Source organism: Rhopilema esculentum, chromosome 6 (assembly GCF_057945365.1).
Source record: "Rhopilema esculentum isolate cy_ngs chromosome 6, ASM5794536v1, whole genome shotgun sequence".
Taxonomy (NCBI): Eukaryota; Metazoa; Cnidaria; class Scyphozoa; order Rhizostomeae; family Rhizostomatidae; genus Rhopilema; species Rhopilema esculentum.
The window spans coordinates 3,198,914-3,223,988 of NC_142820.1; the positions used below are offsets into that span (position 1 = coordinate 3,198,914).

At 36.3% G+C, this 25,075-nt stretch overlaps 2 protein-coding genes across 2 annotated transcripts in view; one reads left to right on the forward strand and one right to left on the reverse strand.

Moving 5' to 3' along the window:
* The first annotated feature begins 316 nt into the window (after positions 1-316).
* Positions 317-11,535, forward strand: LOC135686848 (uncharacterized). The gene is made up of 3 exons (XM_065203212.2): positions 317-1,062; positions 7,734-7,912; positions 10,017-11,535. The coding sequence occupies exons 1-3, from the start codon at positions 843-845 to the stop codon at positions 10,542-10,544; spliced, it is 927 nt and encodes a 308-aa protein (XP_065059284.1). The 5' UTR covers positions 317-842; the 3' UTR covers positions 10,545-11,535.
* Positions 10,719-25,075, reverse strand: part of LOC135686846 (serine/threonine-protein kinase mTOR) — a 48,094-nt gene continuing 33,737 nt past the window's right edge. Inside the window, exons 51-64 of the mRNA XM_065203206.2 lie at positions 24,853-25,035; positions 24,291-24,425; positions 23,606-23,780; positions 23,019-23,154; positions 22,417-22,564; positions 20,446-20,568; positions 20,205-20,287; positions 19,414-19,486; positions 18,737-18,947; positions 17,352-17,414; positions 15,200-15,283; positions 13,719-13,799; positions 12,775-12,880; positions 10,719-11,868 (exon numbers count right to left, since the gene is read on the reverse strand). Coding sequence (XP_065059278.2) covers positions 11,853-11,868; positions 12,775-12,880; positions 13,719-13,799; positions 15,200-15,283; positions 17,352-17,414; positions 18,737-18,947; positions 19,414-19,486; positions 20,205-20,287; positions 20,446-20,568; positions 22,417-22,564; positions 23,019-23,154; positions 23,606-23,780; positions 24,291-24,425; positions 24,853-25,035 — 1,617 coding nt within the window. The 3' untranslated portion in view covers positions 10,719-11,852. The remainder of the gene's footprint in view (positions 11,869-12,774; positions 12,881-13,718; positions 13,800-15,199; positions 15,284-17,351; positions 17,415-18,736; positions 18,948-19,413; positions 19,487-20,204; positions 20,288-20,445; positions 20,569-22,416; positions 22,565-23,018; positions 23,155-23,605; positions 23,781-24,290; positions 24,426-24,852; positions 25,036-25,075) is intronic.

The following is a 25,075-nucleotide window of genomic DNA, read 5'->3' on the forward strand; positions in this document are numbered from 1 at the left end:
TATATTCTGTGTCCGTTTTCCATTGAAAGAACTCTCTGAATAATAATTCATGTACTTAATCTTGTGAGTCACTTTAACCCACAATCGTCTTCCAATTTTCAAATGATGACAGGTCGGTGACGGAAAAACTTTTGGAGGAAAAATATTTTTTCACATCGTTTTATTTATGTCAAGCAGGCAAAAGCGTTAATCCAGAAGTGTTTGTTTCCATCTTAATCTCCTTATAAAAATCATTTCTTTAATTACGTGATAAAAATTGTTGACAGAAGCTACAATAAGAATACACTGCAACAGTAAGAAAGATAGCTTTTCAACCCTCCCAACCCATTCGAGAAGGTGACATAAGCCGACAGCGATTTACTCCTGTAGCTAACACCACTGTGCTGTCGGAAATCTGGCTAAGTCAGCGCGCGTATATGACGGTGTACAAATGTTCATGGAAGTTCAGTAACCACTGCATTGCCGAATGACCATGCACTGCTGTTGGCTGTGACAACTGTGACGAATCTCCAAGCAAAAAATCAAGGGTGCTAAGGTTGCTATGCTTTGGTTGGCCAAGCTAATGATGACTATCAAGAAAGAAGATTAGAAGATAAGATCAGAGTTAATGGAAAAACTGCCTCAGAATCTCTAAGAAATATCTACACAAGGCTCTTGTCTATAAAGATAGGAGAAATCATTTCATCAAGACAGTGAAGGGAGGCAACTTTGAACCCTGGAGAAAGAGAACTTGATTGAGACAGAGAGAGAGATAGGCTCTAGGGTAGCGACAGAGAAGCTAAAGTGTAACCTATTGGGTATAAATTCTCTTGGAGAACATTTTTCTCAAGAAAAGCACTGCTATGTCTGCAAAAGATAAAAAAGGTTCATGCAAATTATTCACGGTGAACCACTTGCTTCAGAAGGACAGTGCTTCAGAAAATCAGAAACACACGAGAAGATTCCCTGAAAGTTTGCATCGAGAAAACGGAAGCACCGCCGCATCAACAAATCATGTAATTGGTGCTTCGGCAAAGCGTGATCGAAACTCTCAAGCACTGAATCTTGCTGAAAGACTAGCAGGTAAATATAAAATAAATATTCTCTCAGATTACAGGTGAAAACATTAGAGAAACCTTGCATTAATGCGTTAGATACCCCATGCTAGAAATATTTCTTGTTCAGCTTGTCAAGAATTTTTGTTAGGCACAAACGACGACATAATGTCCCTTAACGAGATTGAAGCTTCTTTAATGTTTTAGCTTTCAGTAACGAGTTTTGTTTTTTGCCCAGAGAAGAGCTTTTTTTGCATTGGATTGAAAATTTTTAATATCAACAAGAAGCGGTGATTTTGTTGTTTTTGAAGATAATTTTGAACATCTAAAGGAAAAGATATAAAATATTGCCTTCTTAATACAAAAATACACCGACTGAATTTCTATTTAGTATGCGTTTAGAACTCTCTATAGGTTTTCCTTACAATTCATTGAATCCCCTTTATGATGAAGTCTGGTGAGAGGATTCTCCTTTGCCGATCTACGCTAACAAAGAAAATAATACCTTTTTAACATGTGCATTTTTCGAGGTATTGAATTTAAGGAATCTCGTGAGTACTCAAAGGCTCCTTCTAGAAAAATTGAACTTAACTTTATTTTGCTAGATAATCGACTTAAATCAGTGTTTGGGTCGATTTTCCTATCGCACTAATGGTATTAGAATAAAATGCAATTGAGCTTGTTTATTCAATCCTTATTTGATACTGAACCGGAAATGAGAAAACTTTCATTTGCAACCTTCAAAAGGGCATTTACCTATCGAAAGGAGGTACTGTATGCTCTTAAGGAAGATGGGGTCTTGAGATTAAAAAGGATACAAGTACGAAGTTTAAATTTATACCAGATACATTTCTTGGGATGATTTTTGTTTTGAAGAAAGAATAGACTGAAAAACTGTAATGAAAAGACTGTGATTCATGATACTACTTAAGCAATTCTTTTCCCTTCTCGAGAATATTCACAAAGCAAATTTTTATTTGCGATTAATGGTATATTACGTGGGCTCGTATTTAATTCAAAAAATCTTTTATAAGATCTACCCATTATTACAAACGACAACTATTACATTTTACTAGAATGTCAGCAAGTTGCTTGAAATGAAAATACAGTTTTTTTATAAGAACGCGAGCCTCAAAAATGGTAAATATTAATGAACAAACTAAGAACAAGCTTATGAACACATTTTGAACACATCTTATCTCAAAAATGAGGATTTTCAGCCATGTGTGGATGCTTTTTAGGTGATATTCAAACTTGTCGGCAAATGAAGGTTGTCTCACTCACTTTGTTGGCAAATGAGGCCTGAACACCTCCCTAGAGCGAAAAAGCTAGCAATTGCATTGCTTACACCCTATCAGTTTAAAAGCAAATTAAAAACAATCTAGCCTCAGATTTTTAAAAAAATTAAGAACAGTCAGCCTGAACTTGAATTTAATGGTTCTTATAAAAAAGAGTGTAGTAGAAACTTGCAACAAAATAGACGTTAGAAATAGAAATAATGATAAAAAACATAACAGTTAACAAGAGACCAAAGAGTCAAAATGCTTCGCTTCAAAATAGGAGCTTCATGTATTTGCGTCATTTAAGATATGCAAGCATAGCAAAAAATGGCAAAATCCATAATAATAAAGCACTAAATTCCTGAAAATGTTCTTTTTCAAATGAATATTCGTTAGATTTAGAGACCGGCCCCCTCAAAAAAGCAAACGCTAAAAAATGCTTTTATGCGATATCAATATGGGAATTGATGTAGCTTAGCTTTTGGATTTCTTACCATTTTCAAGCCCTTTGCAAACACAGATAACCAACGTGTCCATGAAGGTAGAAGCCAAATTTTCAACTAAACTCCAAGGATAGGATTTTGCTTCCCGATGCAAAGAATACAGATTTGCACGCCCCTAATCTAGAATCGATGATATAAGAACCTTTTTCTTGAAAATAATAAAACACAATATTTTCTGTCGCAGACTACAGATTTAAGGGTCTAGGTTAGATCCATGACAAAACTTATACCTTGCGTGAGGAGCATGCCAGCTCTCGGTAACTCTAAGTGGAGGAATCATAGCTATGGCCACATCAATAGAAAGGATCAGGGCATTTCTAGATAAGCACAGCTTCTCAGTTTATCAAAACCTACCTTCGGAAACTAGCTATTAACAATACGGAATCAAACCATCTTTAAAATTACTACTTCGTTTTTTAGTCAAGAAATTCAAAGATCTCGGACTACTAATCGGTAGAGATCATGAAAAAGGCCAAAAAACTGAAAATAACTTCGTCTAGTTTACTTTAGATTCAGAGTTTTTTAACGTGCAGTTCTACACAAAATGTGCAGAAAACTTTTTGTGCACTTGAAATGTTTACTTTAATGCAAAAAAGGGTCAAGAGCATTGTTGCAAAAGAAGACATACAAAAACAAACAAGGCAGAAAAAATAAACAAGAGGTTCATTATTGTGACAAATTAAAGTAAGCAAAAATTTGGTTCTCAAATTAAACAACACCTTTTGAGAAAGTTGTAGGTAAAATCACATTAGTTAATAAGGAGATATAGTATGCAACAAACTTTAATAACATTTTAGTTTTTGAGTCACGCATGTAAAAACCTCGATATTTATAGCATCAAGGCAGAAACCTGTTTAAGCTTTCAAATAAAAAAATATCAAAAATCAGAGCCAAAAATAAGTCATTTCATAAGTTTAAGCTTAAATTTTACAATTATATGTTCAAACGACACAGACAGTCGACGCAATTCTCAATTGATTGTGCAATTATTATTTATGCATGCGTTTGGACAGGGACAGCTTCCTGCTTTGATGTCATCAAATTCGCCTGTCTATGGGTTTAAGGGGGCTTTAGCCCCCCAACACTTTCCAAAATGTGCTCAAACACATACAAACAATTACTTTGCTTTTCGATTTTATAAGTTTAGTCTCCCAAAATGTTTAAGCCCCTAAAATCTGCAATATCGCCCGCCGTCCTTGCAAAGGAACGGCAATGAAATATGCATAATTCCAGTGTCTACCTGTACTTGTGTATCAGAAACATTTTGTCTATACTAGAATTATTCTTTCAACACAGTACTTTCCAAAACAATGTGCAACTCTAAATTTTCCTTAAAAAACCCTGCTTAGATTCTTTGATATAAAGGTTGCAGCTTTTCCCTGTAATGATTAGGGCACAAATACAAAAACAATTCATGAAAATAACAGCCTGCAAGCCCTTCAGAGTATAGTGTAAAGCTACGCGACAAAGAATTCACTGGGCAATGATATCTAATTGTCAACTTTCTTCAGTGCCTATGCTATGACAGCATGCTAGAAACCTGGACGCTACAGAGGAGGAGTATGGGCGAATACCAATTTTTGATAGGAGGGAAGAGGGGGCCAAAATTCCCCATTTCATAAAAGTGCCCTTAACATAAGCCTTCTGTAATGATAAAAAGATTGATATAAAATTCTGCTGTAGTGCCTTATTCAAACGCCATTTCTCAAAACGTGTTAGACATTTTCTTATATTAAAGCATTTTGATATGCCTGCATAGATCGAAATTGAATGACAGTTATGAAAAAGGCCTTTTTGATGAAGCCTGCACCTGTGCCTCTTTGTAGCCCAGGCGTCACTAGCTAGAAGAATTTGCTTCTCCTTTTTAAGAAAAATTTGTCGAAAAATGATATGAAAATTATACGCAAATTTCTCAAAGAGTAACATCAAAAAGAAAGAGCTCATCACATGAATTTTGGCTGGGTATCTTTCAAGCATTTCACAGTTCTGATAGATCCAGTAACTGTAAGTCATTTAGGTCTATCATAGCTCTTTTCGCAAAGTCACGCTGCGATATTTCTGTTAACTGTAATTGCAATTGATGAGCAACGTGGACGACGTCCTATTGGTTTAGTATGTAAAAATTCAAGAAGTAGAGATTTTGAGACTGAAGAGTTGTTGAAAACAGAATTCTTTTATTAAGAAAACACAAATAATTATGATTATAACAAACTTTAAAAACTTAGAGCTTAAAAAGCAAGTAGATGGTGTGCCGAAACATCTTCGATATAAATAAGAAATTCATTAAAAGAATTGAAGATTTTTTGAAAAAGAAAATATTTGTATTCGCCGAAGAAAAGAAAAAGTCAATGCAATTACTCACTTTGTTATCGTGTACTTCTTCTGATCTTGACAAGCAACCTTTGAGCAGAATTGAGGAGAAAGTTTAACCGGTTTTTGGAATTCGTGATTTCTCTAAATATAGTTGCAGAAACAACGTTTGCAGGTGAATATTTATGAATCAATCTATAATGGAGAACTAATCGTCAATTTAGTTGTTTAAAATCAATAGGTTTCCGTTGTACATTCAGATGACATTGACTAAAGCTTTCTGCTGAATTTTGACAATGCAGAAAAAATTGAAGTCTTGTATAGAGTGAAAGGTTTAAGCATAACGAAAAATAATGGAAGATTTTTACATAGACGCAAGGTAGTAAGTTAACTTTTTCAAGGGCAGATTAAACAAGCAATTTATAGAAAAAACTGCAAACGTTTAGAATAGTTCGAAATGGTAAATGTTTCATAAGGATCTAAAAAACACAGCAATAATCTGGCTCGTAATAATTATCGACTGAAAAAACAGGCCCTTGTATTATCGATTCCTTTTTTATTCTTTGATATAAAGCAATACTTTTAAAAAAGAAATATGATTAGCTTCTAAGCAAGCCTCGCATTTTATCTTTTGGTATCATTCCACGGGTAGCTTTTTAAGGTTTCTCGAAAGGATTTCAAAATGGTGCTCAAGTCTACAACGTTGAGGTGTTACTTTCCAAAAGAACTGAAATGCTTACTAACGCGGAAGATACCCAGGCTTGTAATATTTACGTAATAATGCAAAGCATACCACAGAAAGTTCAAAGCCTCCTTGTATTATTTATAGATACAAAAGATTTTAGGCTTTTCAGAGAATTACAAAACTGATATTGTCTTCCCTTCAGAATGGAATGGGATTACCGTCAGATGAGTGTTCGATAGCATGCATGCCAAAAAATTGCTGTTTTCCATTCATGCTTTGAAATAGGATTTAGTTTATGTTGAAATGAAATGAACGAAATGGAATCTTTGTATTTAACAGTTAACTTTGAAAAAAGAGAACATTAGTTATAATAAATTTGTAAACGTCATAAATTTTAATGGTTTAACCAGGGTGTAGTTTTAATGAGTTTCTCTGAATATCGTTACTGTTTCAATTATCGTTTATTATCTGAACCTAATATTATACAAATTTGGCGCCCAACGTGTGATTTGAAATAAGGTTTCAAATGACACAAGCTGCGTCATTAGCTAGAGCTCAAGGAAGCTCATCTACAATCCTGGTAGCAATGCACGTGAATCCAGAGAAAATCTTGTAAGAGAACAGGCTTAAATCATTCCGGAGGAGTAAGCTTCGGAAGTTTACGGCACTTTGGAATATTTCCTTTGGCTTGGCATAATAGTTTCTTCCTTAAAATCTGGCTCATCAACAGAGAATTAAGCTCAATGCTTCTCTCATCAATTTGAGACTTTTAATGTGAAGCGCTTCTAAAGTGCTAGATTAACAAATGTGTTTGCAGGGTCAACCTTAAGAAAATTCCCAATTCTACTCTGTTTGATGTCCCACAGTTTAAGACAGCGCTGCTAATTCGCCGACCACGAGCACAACCATAGTCTTTCTATCCTTAGACGACTTTCCAACACAATGACCTGGAATTGTTTGAGACGCCCATACATTTAGCTCTCGTCCCTTTGTTGTGGCATTTAAGTAACTGCGCCATTTCATCCTAAAGAGTCCTGAAAAGGTGTAGAATTAACGGATATTCCCATCATTATTTCAAACTGAATTGTTAAATATAAGCAGCTTCTTGCAAACTTTGCTTGCGGCATCCCTCCTGATGTGAATTTGTAGTGTATATAATCCAGAAAGACGGTGCTACCTTACGTTCGAGAAATAGTAGCACTTTTGAAGTATATGGTGTACGTTAGGGAGAAATTATAAAGGCAGAAAATAATTTATCAGCATGTTCAAGAGAAATCATGTATAGCAGGTAAATCTGACTCACAACACAATTCAGAAAAGAGTTTAGCTGTTGCCAAGTCCTAAAAAAGAACTAACGTCAAAGGTATTGCAAGAGCTTATGTTTCTTGTAGCCTAAAAAAAGTTTTGAAGGTCACAGAGAAACTGTCACGACGTTAGACAAACCAGACAGAAATAAGGTCTTGTAGAAATATCAGCCAGATAGGATGGTTTTAGGCAGAACCATCAGAGAAACTAATCTTTGTTGGAGAGTGGCGAACCTCGCATTTGCCATGCCACCTCGCATTTAATGGAATTAGCAGAAAATGTATTGTAAATCCTCTGTCACATAAAGTACATAATCGTCACTTTTTTCATTCCTTTATTTTAACTTTGAAGCATTCTTTTAACTTTAACTATATTTTTTATCGACAAAAAAGCTCTACAAGGCAAATTATAACCAACAAAAAACTAACAAGCATAACAAGATAATGATTAATATGACCAACGTGCTAAAATACTTTCTGCAAAGGTCGCAGGTGCATTTGAATTAAGTGAGGGCTTCTACAAAATTTTACGGTGAAAAAAGTTCAGAAAAATTTTACGGTGTACTGTGAGATTTATGTTTGTTAGCACTGATGTATGGATCTGCTTTTATTATCAGATGTAATTTTTGAAGCCCGATATCACACGCACAGCAGAAAACATCGAAGAGTGAGAACAGCATTCTCGCACCAGCAACTCGCAGCACTGGAACACGCGTTCGAGGCGAACCATTACCCGGACGTTGTGATGCGGGAACAACTGGCCGCATACACGGGCCTACCTGAGGCAAGGATTCAGGTATACCTCTTTTAATGTATAATTTTGATTGATTGGAATGCTTACACCAGGAAAGACCGTGGTGTTTGAGTAATTTAACGTTATTTACTAAAACCATGAAATTCTTATCAGGTACCATTTCATTGTCAGATTACCTGGTGCTTTTCTTATCACGCCCTTAACCAAAGCAGGACAGATCAAACAGTTCCGTGCTAAAATATTTACCTCTGCTAACATTTTTATGGATACTTTTTAGGAGAGTCCCTGCTTTCTTCGTAGCACGGTACCTACCAATCCCTCAGGTAAAAGCACATTGTTTTTGTAAGTAACCCTTGAGAAAATTTCCAAGTAACAATAAAATTGGGATGTATTACGGCAGCTTCGGTTTGTTGTCATTCAGATGACAAATAGTTTGTCCTTGGTGAGATAGAAGGCACATAAATATCAGAGAAAAAGCGACCCTTGGGCAACTCGGCCCTGCTTTTACATGAGTGAAAGCATCTTTCTGATAAAAAGTATAATTTATCATAGTAGATGAAAATCATGTTCAGTCAATTTTACGAATTGCTTAAAAAGTAGGCAGACAGGTTTTGAAGCCTTTATAAAACAGACGTCTTGCAGCTTTGCTCTATAAGTTAACCGCTAAAAATCCGCATCAATTTCTAGATCTTGCTTGCATCCTCGTATATATCTCTGCCCCTTCACTCTCTCAGACTCTCTGTGCAGGTATGCGACCGTTTTCCTTTGAAAGCAAAGCCGCTCTTTTAAAATAAGAAGATATAGTACGTCTCTCACGAAGTTAAGTAGCTTTGAACAGATTTTCACTTACCACAGGCATTACCTGATACCAGCTGGATGCTGAAATTGTTTCGAACTTCACGGCACATCCTCCAGAGATACGGGAGACATAATACTACATTCAGTTGAGGAACTTTAAACTGCCATGTGTTCAAAAGGAAGGCAGGGTAGTAAGAAAAAACTTAAGTTGCATATGTGCAAACTTGAACTACAGGTTTATTTCCATCTTTATGAAACTTGAAGGTAACGGTATCGCTTCTTGAATACCTTCCTCGTGCTTTAATTAAAATGTTTCTAAAATGATGCTACCATCACAATCGATCAACTCACAAAGATTATTTCACCCTAGAGAGATCTTTTGGGCCCAAAAGACAATAAAAGCATATTCCCTAGTGTGTGTAGAGTTATTCAAGAACTTTCATGGGACATTATAACATGTACTTTGATTTCAAAGGATAATCAGTTACATAATTGTTTGGAGGGCATTTTCTTTATCCCTGACAGGAGAGTTTTTCTCTTATGCACAATGCATATTTCCCGGAGCAACATCATTTTTGTATCAAAATGGCCAGGAAAAGTTATTTCAGGCTTCAAGATTAAAAGCACCCAAGCGGGGTCGTTTAAATCTACTTGAAGCTACACCAAAGACTCACAACTGACGTAAATTTCTATATCTGAAATTTCATAGTACTTATTTCAACGGCTATGGAATCTTGATGATAACACTCACAACCAACGGTCCTTTACGGGACTCAGCAAACATTTGCCCCAGCTGACAACCTTCTTAATCATCGATGAAATAGGCCCTGGTGTCAATTTCCTCTTCATCAGGCCCGTAACTATTTGGGGGCAGGGGTGGTGCGCTCTGTGACCTTTCAATTTCTAATGCCCACATCTATTTTTCTTCTTCATCATGCAATACTCCGCGACTAAAGTCTTGTGAAGGCATTGTTTCTAGGCAATGGCTGTAACACTGCAATCTGTTAGGAAATTTTACTCATTCCAAGATCTTTATAGCTTCCCAGAACTTTTACTCATTCCCAGCCGATTTGCAAATTTTTTTAGGTTGGCAAGGTTGTACTTGGATTTCGCTTGCCTTAATAGTTTCCTTTTAAACAGTGGACACGACACTATATTTGACTATTAGTTTTAGGAACTAGCATTTTAATGACATCTTTATTGTCATGAGGGAGGGCTTGCTTTGTTCCTCCCTTGCTTTAATACATCAATCTCGAAGAAGATTATACCATACATTACAAAAGTGGGGTTGAAAACTGCTTTTAGCAAATCTATTCTTAAAGCAATCATTATTAAACAATTTTCACAGGTTTGGTTCAAGAATCGTCGAGCCAAACACAGAAAGCACCAAAAAACATGCTCTCCTTCGCAATATTTTACTCATTCCCAGCTCAGTCATCATGCAACTCTACCGGGATGCATGCAGTGGGCACCATTGTCTCCCTTGCAAGTTTATCAGAAGGCACCCTCCTACTCCTATGGCACAGACAGATTGTGCGACTTCGGGCACAGCTGTACGAAAACTCTTCCTTGTCTTGGCACTACGGGTTTCAGTGGAATACAGTTTTCGAGCCTGCAAAACCAGGGTCTATACCATATCACTAACCAACAATACATGGATAAGACACTGCTTAGTCGTTCAATAGCATCTAACGGACCATATCAAGACCGACTACGAGAAAGTGCCTTGCTCACGGCAGAGAAGGACGCTAGCAAAGGAAGCGGTTCAACTTTCCGGAAGAGCAGCATCAACAACCTACGTAGAAAGGCAACCTTATTTTCGACTAACGGGTTTTTGGTTAAAGACGGACTTGATGACGAAGAGGACGAAGATTGACTAACCATCTACAGGAAGAGAAGCAGAACATTTTTTGGCTGCAGATGAAATTATGCTGAATTATGGTCCTTCATTGACGGTAAACATGAAAAGACAAAAAAGGTTTAAATGAAAGACAACAAGGTTTAAACCACATCGTGGGGATAACAGACAGCTAATCCATTAAAAAACAAATTGAAACTGAATCGAAACTTATTGTTATCATCAAACAACAAATTCACAACTAATGACGTCATTAATGTAAGAAGCGAGACTTACTTCCAGTGATACAAGGCTGGCCAGAGCATTTTTTGACATCAAATCAGCATATAAAATCAGTATAGGCTATAACTTCAGGTTGGCGGTAGGACAAATATAAGATAGCCAACTCAAGCAAATCAACCATTTAGTCACAATACGTAACTAATTCAAAATACTCACGGGTTCTAAAAATCACAAAAAAATGACAACTAACCCAGGTTCGCACGAGGTTAAGTCAACCCGTCTGGAAAAGTTGGTTCGCCTTAGGTCGAGCCTGGGTTAGTTTTGATAAAGTGTGGTGTAAACGCAAACCTGGGGCGAACCTAGGTTAATTTTTTTGTGTTACGCATGCGTCGTTATCAAACTAACCCTGCTTCGCCCTTGATTCAAATTTACACTACAAATCGACAGTTTCAACTGAAACGCCCCTAGGGCGAAACCAGGTTAACAGGGCTCTTGCCTTTCAAAATGTAAGTATTTGTATGATCTTTGACTTAAATGTTTATTCATGAAAATAACGTCCTAGACAAATTGCATGAAAATATAAAATGAAGAAAATCATCATCATAATTGTCAATGATAGAGACGCGTATACAATTGCGTATACAATTTCCAGGTATTATTGCAATTTGTGTAAAAATCCTGGTAATTTCAATTTAACTATCTATAGCATAGCTCTAGACTAAGAATTTGTAGTATTACAAGAGATTATCTGATATAACATCTGGAATGAATTATAACTATATCTTTACCAGCTCTCTTTTATAAACAAAAATCTTCAGTGCGCAATAATAATCACGCCATAATATTAACATCAGACTTCAACAACCTAATCATTGTATTGGATTACAAATTTATTATTTGATGGAATGAAAAATTTTGATGAGAAGCGAAGGAAATATGATCAAGTACTGGGATTAAATTTGGAAAGAAAATTAATCAGATTTCACCATATTCAATAATTCAATACCAAGGGCTATAAATTCTACACTGGAAAAGATAATTACAAAATAACAGATTTGATGTTCTCCTTGTGAATTATTCATCCAGCCTTTTACGAAGGCTAATCTACCAAAATGGACACCTGAAACATAAATTGGATACATGGAGCTATTGATGAAACCAAGGTATATCTCAATAGCGACATTAGCTGTTAGGTAGATATTTGTCTTGGATATAATGTCTTATTGCGTTTAATTCATAAACCTGACTTTTCATTGAGGCTAGATTTATAACAGAAGACGAGAAAGACCAATTTCTTACAACAAATATTGTTTATCTATGGAATTGAGAATTTTAAAGGACTGGAGAAATACTAGGTAGAAGATGAATCATAAAGTATAAAGAAATTTGTGTTAAGCTTCAAGACTCCAAATCTTTTGCCGCAAAGCATGGCTTCAAAATCAGGCAGATATGATCTGATATCATCCAGATTTTATCTTGCCCAACAACATGGGCAAACCCTTGTTTGATCACGTTTTAATGCAATAACCAGAAAGGAGTCTAGAATTAAATCTGAGTAATTTCAATAAAGTCTTTGCCTCCAGAAATTGAAAGAAGCAAATTGCTACTTCTGAAAGCTTGAAAAGAACAGCCTAAGGCCGGTTTAAAGGCGATCGATCCAGGCCGGGATCGATCCCAAACTGGTACGGATCGGCCTTCCCTTTACACGGGAACGTTAGGGATCGATCCACTATCCGTGCTAATTTGGGTTCGCTTTAGAAAGCGTTCCATTTTGGGATCGAACCCGTCTTGTGTAAACGCTCGAAAAAGTGGGATCGATCCCAAATTGGCACGGATAGGAAACGAGGCTAATAAATATCCAATTGGATAATTTAGGATCAATACCAAACTGGATCGATCCCGTTTCCCCCGTGTAAACGGGGTCCAGGTTCCTATTGCATGGCAGACAATTTTGATGGTTATTGAACACAAAGTGCAGGTGTTATATATAATCAAATCAAAAAGAGACAATAAATCGAAATATTACCATCCGATGTAGCACTGGCAGAGATTCTCATGTGACGTGGCTTGTTTAATCAATAAATCCACTTGAGGCTTTACATCGATTGAGCCATCATTGCTGAAATCACAACCTGCACAAAACAACGTTGCCTTAAAATAGATACATTTACACTAGCTACCATTTACACTATAATCTCCTACACGTACTACATCCAAACCTTTTTTTCCAGAAACAGACTTTACTTGACAAGAACGGTTGAAAACGACAAAACTGTTCATACTAGTGTTGTAAACAACCAATTTGGTAGGGCTTTCTACAGTGGGAGGGGGGGGGCGGGGGCTGGAGCAGATAGGATATTCTCAAGCAAAAGGGCAAGCTGTATTTTCAAAGCCATTTCAGAAATCTTGAGCTGTTATCTTGTGTTTTTTGTAAAAACAACAACGCATATTCTTTTTATAGTAGCCCCAATGAGACTGGGGAGTGTATCACATTGTATGTGGAAATCCCTTTTTACAAATGGTCAATATTCAATTATAGTCGAGTCGAGAATATTATAGATTAGGTCAAAGGTTGGTGGAATTGTAGAATGACAGTGGCGCATGAAGTCTGATAACATCAAGGTCTGACAATCCTTGCTTGCTTTTGAGTATGTTGTTTTCGGACACGGGCAGGGCAGAAACATCCATCTTTGCATCGGAAATCCAGTCTGTTCATAGGCACATGATATGTTTTAACGGTTCGGAAATCGATAATGATTCATCATGGACATTTACTGATAAAAAGGGAGTCTACGTGAATGGAGATAAAGAGGATAGAAATTAGCAGAATCATTGCTGCATGAATCCGTTAAGGCTTAAAATGTTTTACCGTATCAAAGAGCACCTTACCAGAGAACAAAGTATCATAAAACAATTTATGTCATAAATCGAAAGATGGCGATAGAAAGCTGTGCATGCTAGATTACTTGCCTGTCAATTTATCTTTAACCCGTTTGACAATCTGAAGGGCTTTCTTGTTAAGAGCTTCTGGCTTAGTGTTGTCATCGTCATCTAAACAGATTAAAATTTTCCGTACATGCTAAATCTAAAAAGCGTTTATAACCTGAATATTTGAAACTGATAAAAGCAATGGATACAATTGGATAAACTGCCGCTATCTACAGGATCTAAAGAGAATATCTATAGGATATCTGAAAGAGTGTTACGAAATCCTGATACAGCCTGTTTTCTCTCTTACGTCTGATTAGCAATTGCAACGATGCGGATATATAGACTACAAATGTCCTACTGGGTTATAAGCAATAGGAAATATGGAATAAATCCCGAGATAATCAGGATGAAATTATGCTTTATCCACTCAAAACTGTAAACCAATGATCGCGATATGAGCTATTTTCGAATTATGTTTGAAACACATCACTTGATTGGATTAAAATTTGACAGAAGCTTCTTGTATCGAGTAATCTCCAACATAGTCTCATTTCAAAAATTAATCAGCCACTACGAGGCGATATGCCAATAGAAATAAAATAGAGTCACATTTTCGATACTAAATTAGCTTACTGTGATTTTATGAGCATTTCGTTTAGCACTTTCTATCGCAACCTGCCCTCCAATTCATCTCTTACTGCCTATTTAATCTATACCAACAATTTATCACAAGCAGGGAAATTAATAGGCAATCTATTGCGAAATTCATTTAACATGACCAGAATGGTTCTCTGAGGGCTGTAATTGAAACACAATGAAGTTACATGGCAAACAAAAAAGATTACAAATCAGCAAGCATCCTTCAATGAAACCATATAATTCAAAACAATGCAAGAAAATACGAGAAAAGAGGCGAAGAAATTAAGGAAGATCCCGGATGGTACTGAAAACTCGGTACCAGTTAGTGGGCATTCTAGCTATATAGAGGGTCAGCTATTTCAGGGATACCGGAACACGATTTGGAATAGGAAAGGGGGCGACTCTTCACGAGTTGGCAACCTCCTATGGTAGTGAGCAACCAATATCGGTAGTAAGCCTCGGTGTGCCGGTATTTTGTTTAGCACTGGAGGTGATACTAAAATTAAAAACAGGATTTTTGTCCGCACAAGTACAAAAAAGAACAAGCCAATAGGAAAACAATTTGCTATAATGGTCTCTCATTTACGTTATCGATCAGAGGACACTAGCTGGCTACATAAAGCAAATCAGAAGCATCTTCTCATATTGGTTTATTTCCATACAAATCCGGGTATAAAGCATTGTCATGTTTAGGTCTTCGTTGAATAGAGACGGGTATTAGCATGCAGGCGAAATGGCTCTGTTTTTGCGAGTTCTCCTGAAGCTTGACACTAATTTTGGGGGAACTAATTGTGATGCGTTTATGAAGAGTTAAAAAAGGGGATAAAAATTCAAAGCAAGGTTTTTATCATGTGATGAATTAAAGCCTATTGAGAAATTACCCGAAACACGTGGCTGGTCCGAATTAACTTCCTTCTGTTGCTTCCGAGGCCGATCCCTTGTCATTTCAAAGCTTTCCAATATATCTACAAAATAGAAAAGCTGAAGTAAAACAGCGTGTACATCACATCTATTTCAATACACTTAAGATAGCGTCATTATTTCGTCCCTTCATTATCTTATGCATGACTTTTAGATTTCATTAAGGTCCCCTACAGTCAAACGGCTAAGTTACTCAGAAATCGCCAAATACTCTGAGAAAGATCGTTTATATTCTCAGCTGTGTGAAATTGCCCAAGAAGCATTAATACTACCATTTAAGGGCATACACATATAATACTCTTTCTCTCAAACCAAACAGTGAATAGTTTCAACAGAGCTCCCAAAACCTTGCTTTGATAATTGTACACTTATATGGTGTATAACTAACTAACCCTTCAATTTTTAAAACGCAAAATGGTATGTAAAGTTATTTATATCACGATTAAAGATTGAGTTTGTGTATATAAAAAATAGCAACACTTTGCAAAATGCAGTCATTCATTCTAAGATTGCTTATAACTTTAAAGGGGCTATGAAAACGCTGCGGGAGGATGCCGCATTGCTCAGTTTAATGGCATTGGTAATCGGCACACTATGCTGCTCTAGATGTCTCAAGAGATCACTTCCATTGAATGCCATAAATCAAGAGGTACTTCACAGCCACCGAAATTTACAACTTGCAAAGACAGGAAAGTTCGTGTGTAAGAAGTTTCCCATTAAGAGCCGACGGCATGCGAAGATTTTCACGAAAATCCAGTGGCGGAAACATTACTAAGCGCAAAAAATATGAACAGTTGAGTTGAGGGCGCTTTACAAGCAGTACTTAAAATGACTGCATAGAAGCCAAAAGCACCAGAACGAGGCTGTGTATGATAAAAGAGGCTGCTAACAGAGAGGGCTTAGTGTTTTGACTATATAAGAATTTGTATATTGACAACAACATTGTAAAACAACCAAGTAAAAATAGGAGTAAACCCGTACTTTCAACTTCGAAGTTGGGTAAAGGAATTGACGACTTTAAAAGCTCTAAACTTGGTACAAATACGTCAAGAGTACGAACAGGGCAATTTCTATCTCGATATGGCTAAATTACAAAATGGAAAATTTCTTCAGACATTCAGATAGTTTAAAAACGAATAGCTATCAAGGAGCATCTAATTTTTTAACAAATAGCACGATAGTCGTTTACATAACTGAACTTCATAAGGAATTCTGAGATTAACAAAATTTGCATGCTTGTTTTCTGAGCGAATTTTTGAGGTTCAGCTACATATGAAATATCAAAGAAACCAAAATGCTGGATTTGGTGCAGCATACGACAGGGAACTAAAATGCTGGATTTGGTAGAGATAAGAATAATGTGCACCTAGAGCTTTCTGATGTACTTCAATGTATATATAGTAGACTCAAGGTAATAGTCACACCAAAGATTGCTTGAAAATTTGTGACAGTAAGCGGAGTGTGACTGAAAATGGAGTAATATTTATAGTTTTATGAATTTGGGTCTAAATTTCATGTGACTGTTATCAGTAGTGTGACTTTAAGAGGAGTGACTAAAAGCGGAGTTGACTGTTTATTGCTTTAGAAAAGACAAAATATGTAATAAGTATTACACACGATCTATGTCGCCTGATTGGTTAACAGTTTGACATGCTTATTTCGACAACTTTCTCTCCGCACGTTACCATGGGATACATAGCGGCTTTCAATCATTTATTGGGGGAAATATCTCTTCCAAAAAAGAACTTGTGCCGCAGGTGCAAATTGAGAAAAAAGTGCATCGTGTAAATCTTCCTTGTCCCTGTCCATCGTGTTTCAAGATCTAGGCATTGGCTTTTTTGAGGTTGCATTGGATGTTAAATTCGCTAATACTAAACGTTTTGAAATCTCAATTTTCAAAATGATTTTTATATTCACCGAAAATTTGATTTAAGGATACCTAATGAAATCGGAAATAAAGGGCTCTTTTGTATGTGAGAAAACTATTTTGAACGAGGCTGTTTAAAAATGAACGCTTGTCAAAGTTGAAGCCCCCAATAATACAATTATCTTCTCACCAGCCAGTGTCAAAAAACAAATATTTGTCTAAAGGTTAACTCTGAAATTCCTTACCGTTAGTTTCACTGTGAGAAGAATAAGATTCCGATCTTCCTTTAGATCGCTTTCCTTTTGGTGCTGAAAAGAGAAGCGATAGTAAAGTCAAATACAACATTGTTTATCAAAAGCTTGAAGTTTTTCGCAAACATCGACTTAACTTGACAACAAAGTAGAAAAGAATCAGCTGGGAAACAAAAAGAAATGCTTTGCAAGTTGGATGCCTTGAAACATAATCAGCAATTCAAGAGAAGGGGTTCAGCCTTATCAAGAATAGTTAGGGTAGGTCAAAAGCCTAGGGGTACAGTTTCAATACAGGAACATATTGAAGGCATGAAGCTGATGAAGATAATTGATGTTAGTAATTGATTAAACAACATTCCTGAATAAGTTTAGCATGAAAAAGATTTCAAGATATTCTTGGTCCCCTTTTTAGGTTCAAATTTAAATAAGTGTTTATTCTGAATTATTAGGTATATAATATTCTGATACATTCTTAGTGGCAGTTTATGTATATATTTGGCAGTCTATATGTATGTATATAGTTTATGTATATGTTCAAAATTCGGCCCGAGCTGCTATTTAGTGAAGGACACCCCCCACTCCATACAAATGCAGAACCCATACATAATTTCATGCTTGAAGAATTTTTAGCACAATAACCATACTTCTCTGTAAAAACATCTGATGACTAGTTGTTTTTTGAAGCAATTCATTAAATTCTTAATTACTAATTTCAACAAACACTACACAGTGATTGTGATTTGCTGTTTCGCGAATAATCCATGATAATCCATCAGCTGTTCAGTTCAAAGAAGAACGGTAAGCCACTTCTCAGTTGTGCAAACTAAACTGAGCTGGATTAAGCCTCGCAGCAACCCAACTGAGCTTAAACATCCAAGTCCGACAGACAAAAAATAAAAAAAAAACTTGACAGCTTTGAGCTTCTTTGTAAATGTAGAGAAACTTTGGGAATGATGAGTAGCACTACATGATACACTTATGTTTTTACCACACTTAATAACTATATAACATGACATGGACATCGGTGAAACATATATCATCATACTCAAAACCAAAAAAGTAATTGGTACACTGTACTTATAAGACTACGCAACCATGATTTTCCTTGCCATATTTCGGTCTAAAACTTAAATGTTATCTAAACCTATAACACACTTAGCAGTTGACAAGTTCAAATTATCACTGCAAGTAAGTCTTACAGACCAACCATACTTATTTCCTTCATGTCGTTCTGTCAGACCTGTAGACAAATGAATGGATGTCCTGCAATTTCCCCGGGATACAATATTACACGTTTTGCGAGATATCTAGGAAGTAGTAAACGTCAATAAATATCAAAATGGTCACAAGACAGAAAGAGTTGGCAGATTGAAACTTACTGTCCATAAGTCTCCAGTTCAATAATGGATCGTAGACAAATGCCTCCAGCACAGCCATGACACTGTCTTTGTTTTCTCGCAAGACCTTCATGACACTCTCGCACGTGAGGCGATAATTTCCGTCGATTCCAGTCACCTCCATTGCATTAGTTAGCATCCTGGTCAGCCGGAAAGGTATTTTTTCTGGGAACTTCTCGCGGGTCATTGCAACCTTTAGGAAAAAATAAAAATTAAAATACCACAATACTTTAAAAACAACATTTCACACGTTTAAATTCACGCAGACGTCAAACCCACCCAGAAGTTAAACCCACCCAGAAGTTAAGGCCATCCAGAAGTTAAACCCACCCAGAAGTTAAGGCCATCCAGAAGTACCTTTCCAAGCAGTAGAAGATTTCTATAATGGATCAATGACTCTCGTCCTCTACACATTTTTCTGTGTGGTGGTTCAACTTTGGCAATGTAAGTTTGCTGTGCCTTTTGGCAATCAGAGCCTATCCAAGAGGAAGTTTCTGAAAACAGCAAAGACAAAAATGCGCTTTTTATTTTGCTCTTCAGCTCCTGTTTACCACTTCAGCTACTTTTCTGTACCAAAGTAAAAAAATTAAACGAAGACGTGAATGAAGAACAGAAAGATCTTAGATTTTGGTTGAAAGGATAATTTCAATGACACTAACCTCAAAACAGTCACCAAAGTCAATGTGTAGAATTTTGCCAGACATTCTATCCAGCATGAGATTTGAAGGGTGCCTGCCAAAAATTTCAAAGATAGATCAATGGAAATGATCTCTTCTGAATCTTACGAATTCATTAAGAGTTATAGGGTAAGAGAAAAGAATGTTTGTTTAGTTAAAAAACCAAAATTGCAACGGTCGAACCAAATCTTTCAAGGGTGGGATTCGGTTTCTGGTTAACAAATGAGGCAACAAAGATGATAAACGAAAAAAGGGTCTCTAAAAGACAAGCATAGTGCAAACGTAGTATAACACAAAATATTTCTGACAATAGCGGTTGAGAAAGTCTTCCAAGAACAGTATATCCAATGTCACGTAACACATAAAAAGTGATAACGTAAATATGTGATAACCTCCGTTGAGCAGTCTCAATTATAATGCAAAATGTTTGTTAAAATTATGGCAATGCCGACAGGGAAGGTAGGTGCCAAATCAAAAAACCTGGCAGTCCACCCCGGATTTGAAGGATTCTTCCTTTGGGTTTTCTATTTGGGATAAATTCAACTGTTACGAATTGGTGCCAGATAATCGCAATACGCGTGAAACTCGGAATTGCAACTTAGAACCTTAACTATATGACAGACCGGTAATACAGGAATTTAATTAGCAGTTAGCCAAAATATTGACAAAATTGATAGTAAGAAAAAATCTATTCCTTACAATTCCCTGCAGTCTGCTCATAAAATACAAAGGATTAGACTAGATACCATAATATATTAACCATTCCCACACACCTGTCACCAAGTCCAAGGATATAGCCAACCATTGACATCACGGCCAATGATCTTGTGTAGTTTGTGCGACGATCAAACCATACCTAAAAGTTAAACTTTGCAGTTAAAAAGGCATCGCCGACAACAGCTTATTCAAAGATGTTCTATCATCTGATACAAATAACGTTACTAAAACTTTGATGTTACTAAAGACAGTTTCTGCTACAGTTAAAAAGCTGGAAATATAAGGAAATATATATACTTCTGAGCTTGGACTTTTGAGCCAAAGAACTTTAGCTAGATCATCACCACTTGTGTTACCAAGAGCATGCTCGAAAACTTCAACTTTCTGCATCAAGGTCAAGTGGTCATAGCCTGGGGCCATCTAGAAAATGAAATACAATGTAGCAGATGAATGGAATTTGATAGTCCAAATGGATTGATGCAAACATAACAGATAATCTATGTTTCGAAATCTTGCCTTACAAAGTAAACCATAGCCCTAAAGAATAACTAACAACGAAAATCTCCAACAACGGGCTCTTTTCAACAACGGACACTTTCCTGCAACGGCCACTTCCCTACAACGACCACTTCACTGCAACGGACACTTTCCTACAACGGCCAGTTCCCTACAACGACCACTTTCTTACAACGATACTTCCCTACAACGGAAACTTCCCAAAAACGAACACTTCTCAACAACGGTCATATCCAAAAACGGGCACCTCCATACAACGGTCACCTCAGATCTTTTGTCATACAGTTCTCCGTTATCGTTTCACTGTAATTTAGTTTATTGTTGTATATATCACACAGTAGATTCTAGCAGAGGCAATTGCTGCTCTTTTCATTTGTTTTGCATTCATGGGGTTTTGATGCCATTATTAGAAATATGCCATGCTTCCAAAACTTCCAAAAGGGTAATTTATGATTAGACAAGCGGTAGGTTAGCGAATCTGACAATTTTTTCATCATATGATTTAACATCTAAAGGTTTTGAATTTTACCTTTTTTTGGAAGAAAATCAATCAAATCCAAAAAGCGTTTTAACCTTTGAAAATGACAAAAATAATGCAATCCATTGTGACAACTTAGTCACAACCCAGCTCTAACCCAGCTCTAATGTCCTTAGTTTTGTCCGAAACTTTAGTTAAGTTATCTCCATAAAAATCTTAAGTCTAGAACTCAATGTTTTTCATTACACCTGCTTAACATATCAACATCACTTTAAATTAAAATCAGGAAATTCTTAAGTAGAGCTTCAAGAGCAAGAAGGCATGGCTGACCAAGAGATTAAAACGATTTCAAATGACCGGTTATGCATTAAAATGAAAGCGTGGGGTTCATTGAACCACTAAGACATAATGTATAATGAATAAGAGAATCCTGTTATGAACATGTGTGCACATGGAACCCATCAATAAAATTGTCACAAACGCTGTTCATTTAATGTTCTTAGCGAATCCGTTTTAAGATATCTTCTTACTAGAACTTAAATCAAATTAAATCCATGCGATGAGTTTTTGCTATTACAAAATAAATTGAAATCTTCTAAGCTGCATTAGAGATTTCAATAATCGGCCAAAGATCTTTTGGTAATTTGACAGGGTATTACTGATTATTTCTTGGTTGTCATAAGTAACTGTCATTTCCAATCGTAAACACAAGCCCTCTGGGTCATTGGGAACTATATCGCACCGTGAAGCATCCATTCGAATATAGCAAACTTCTGATATATCGTCAATTACAAGCAAAACTTCATGAAGGCTCTTGCATAGACACAATCTTGAAGTTTTGCATTTTCTCTCTAACATTTAACCCATTCAAATCCAACATTCTATTACACGTTTTTATCTATTTTGCAGACGAAGATCAAATTTGAAACCAAAGCACTTAGAACAGGAAAAATCTTAACAAACGACTCCGTTTTCCAAACTATAACTCCGGTCAGTTCTATTTTCAACAATCAGCTTCCAAAGGCCTTCAAAATCACAGTCATCTGTTGCTTGCATCATTTAACTGGTTTTATCGTGGATCAGACAGGGTTTATCTCAACTCAAAGTGGTGACAACTTGAGGAAATTTCCCATCGACCCACACAATGCAAGGCGTTTTTCAGTACTCTACAATACAGGTGTTTCTCATACGCAAATGCCACCGACCAGATAAAGCCTTACAGGCAGGCAAAGCTGATTATGACAAGAGTTGATCTACAATAGCAAATTAATCACCCTTAGCATAATCCGATGCTCTATGTTGAGCAGTATTTTCTTCTTTTCCCGGTAATCTCGTATCAGTGTGTGCAAAGTATCACAATGAGGCACCCATCCAATTAGGCCAGAGTTGGTGGACAAGGGAACCACGGCATATCTTTGGATTCTTGGTAGGAAGAAAAGAAGGGTCATATAGTATAGTCACAGGGGATAGTAAACATAATGGTGGTGATAGATAAAAAGAAGCTGCTATAAAAATATCTATGATTTGAGCTTGATACAAAGAAGGAGTGTTAGGCGAGCATAATCTAAAGCAAAAGATTGGCGTTTTTACCATGAAGACTATTTACATGCCTCTTAACAGATAAACACTCCTTTAGTACACGTTAGAGTCGTTCCGATATCAATGTGCCTGGACGGACATTTCAGAGAGCTTTTCTTTCCTTTAATATAAAATTAATGGCTTATTCACTTTTGTTGCACCTATGTATAAAACTCTTTAAAATCACTCCTAGTATTCAACGCCCGCTCCCTTGCTCACATTTGCTGACTATCTTTTCTAGTCCTTAAAGAAATCCATAAAATAAAATGGTGACGAGAAGCCTTGGTGTGTATCTTACCCAAGATGTCTTTTGAATGTTTCTGTATCTGCTGCAAGTAGAGTATTGACAAGACCGAACAGCTGCATAACACGCTCGTCCTGTCTCAAGTCTTCATGACCCTTCAGTAGGAACATATACTCCTGATCGTTACTTCCTAAAAACAAACAAATAAAACCTTTTCAACACTTCTGAAGAGATCATTAATTGTACAAACAGCAAAAAGGTGGTATAGGTAACATTTTCTTTAATTCCTGTTACAAAAGTTAATCATCTTAAAAACATTATTTTATTATCCTAGTGACCAAAACATCAAACATATTCGAGCATGTTAGACTTTTTAATTCATATCTGGTTATTCTTATATTATCATTAGCCAAACCAATTTTAGGTAATATTATTGCAAAGCACGAAAAAGGAAAATGGCAAAGAATAAGTATAATACTTATTGTATAACAATTTCAAAGTGTCGAACGCGCAACAGAGTGTCTTGTTTCAAGGCAGCCCAAAACAGGCTCAAGCTTCTCATGATATGGGTTCAACCTAACATTGAATTGTATACTTTCATTGTAATGACAAAGGCAAATAGCCTATATAAGTTGACCTACCAGTGATACTTAGTTTCCTTGGTCTTTGCTTTGACGTAATCACATTCAAAGTCGTACTGACTTGCTTGATTTGAACAATTGGTCTATGAGGCTCGTAAGTGCCAGGAACAGCCAGCTCCAGGTCACTGCAAGTTAACAGCTTCGGAGAGACATATTGCAATTCCAAGGATGTCAGCTACAAATGCAAAAGTAATATTTGTTACAACAGAATGACATATGACAACACACATGACACAGGACACAGGACACATGACACAGGACACATGACATATGACACATGAAATAATGGCATATGACTAAACATGGTAAAACATACTAAAAGCTACAAAAAGACATTTATGTATCTACTTGGTGCCAATAGGCTCGAAGGACAAGGTCACTGCCGAATTGCAGATGTGGCGTGGCAGGATTCGAAAATTTATTAGATTTTTTTTAACATTTATACAGAGTTGTCTAAGTATAAGCAAAAGGCTGGTGATAAAATAAAAACTAATAGCTTCATCAAAAAATTGTTACATTCTACAACCCATAGTTAAGAAATTCCTAAACAAAAATTCAACTTTATTGAATACATTGAATACAAATTACTCTCTTCGTTAAGATTTATCTAACTTTCTTATGTCAGGTGTGTTCTATCAATTAAACAAGAAATCAAAGGAAATATGGGCTTTGTAGCAGAAATCACCTGAGGAAGCTGTTTCGATATTCTCCTGAACACGTGATAATATAGATCCCAGGCTTGTGTTAAATCTTTTGTATTTCCAGATCTCTGATATTTTCTGCACCAGTCTTGGGCTTCCATAAGTTCCCTTCCATATGCCTTTAAAACGCGAAACATTTAAAATTTAAAGAAATTGCTAAATCAAGGCTTAGATCTAATATCACAAATTTTAAACAGGCCACCAACATAGATTGACTAGCTCCACTTCTCATCTTTAATGATAACTCTGAATGCAAGTTTGTTTTTGACTAAGTTTGTTTATATGCTAAAAGGTTATCTTCGAGCCGTCTAAAAAATTTAAAATCAGAACTAACAACTGTTGATAAACATTCACAATTTTTAACAAACAACGTGCTGGGAATTGGGATATTTCTTTATTGCATTTTTGCCTTAAAAAAACAATTCACCTAAACTATATTTGGGTCTTTCTACGGATTGCAAAAATCTTGCAGTGATCCACTCGAAGAAATCCTTTAGATTAGCAAGGTACAAGGTGATAACCAAAATATCATAAAGTTCAAACCACCTGCTGAAATGACGTTTCATTTAATGTTTGCGCTCCACGCTCCATCATTTGATGCAGAGGGTCCAATACTGCAAACATCCCCTTGACATTCCTTTCACCAAAATACAATCTAGATGCCTCCTCAAGGCCTTCGTGCCAGAGCTCATGCCAAAGAATGGCAACACGAATCAGTTCTTCACTCACCTTTAAGGAAATTGAATAAAACATTTAAAAGTCCATGCCT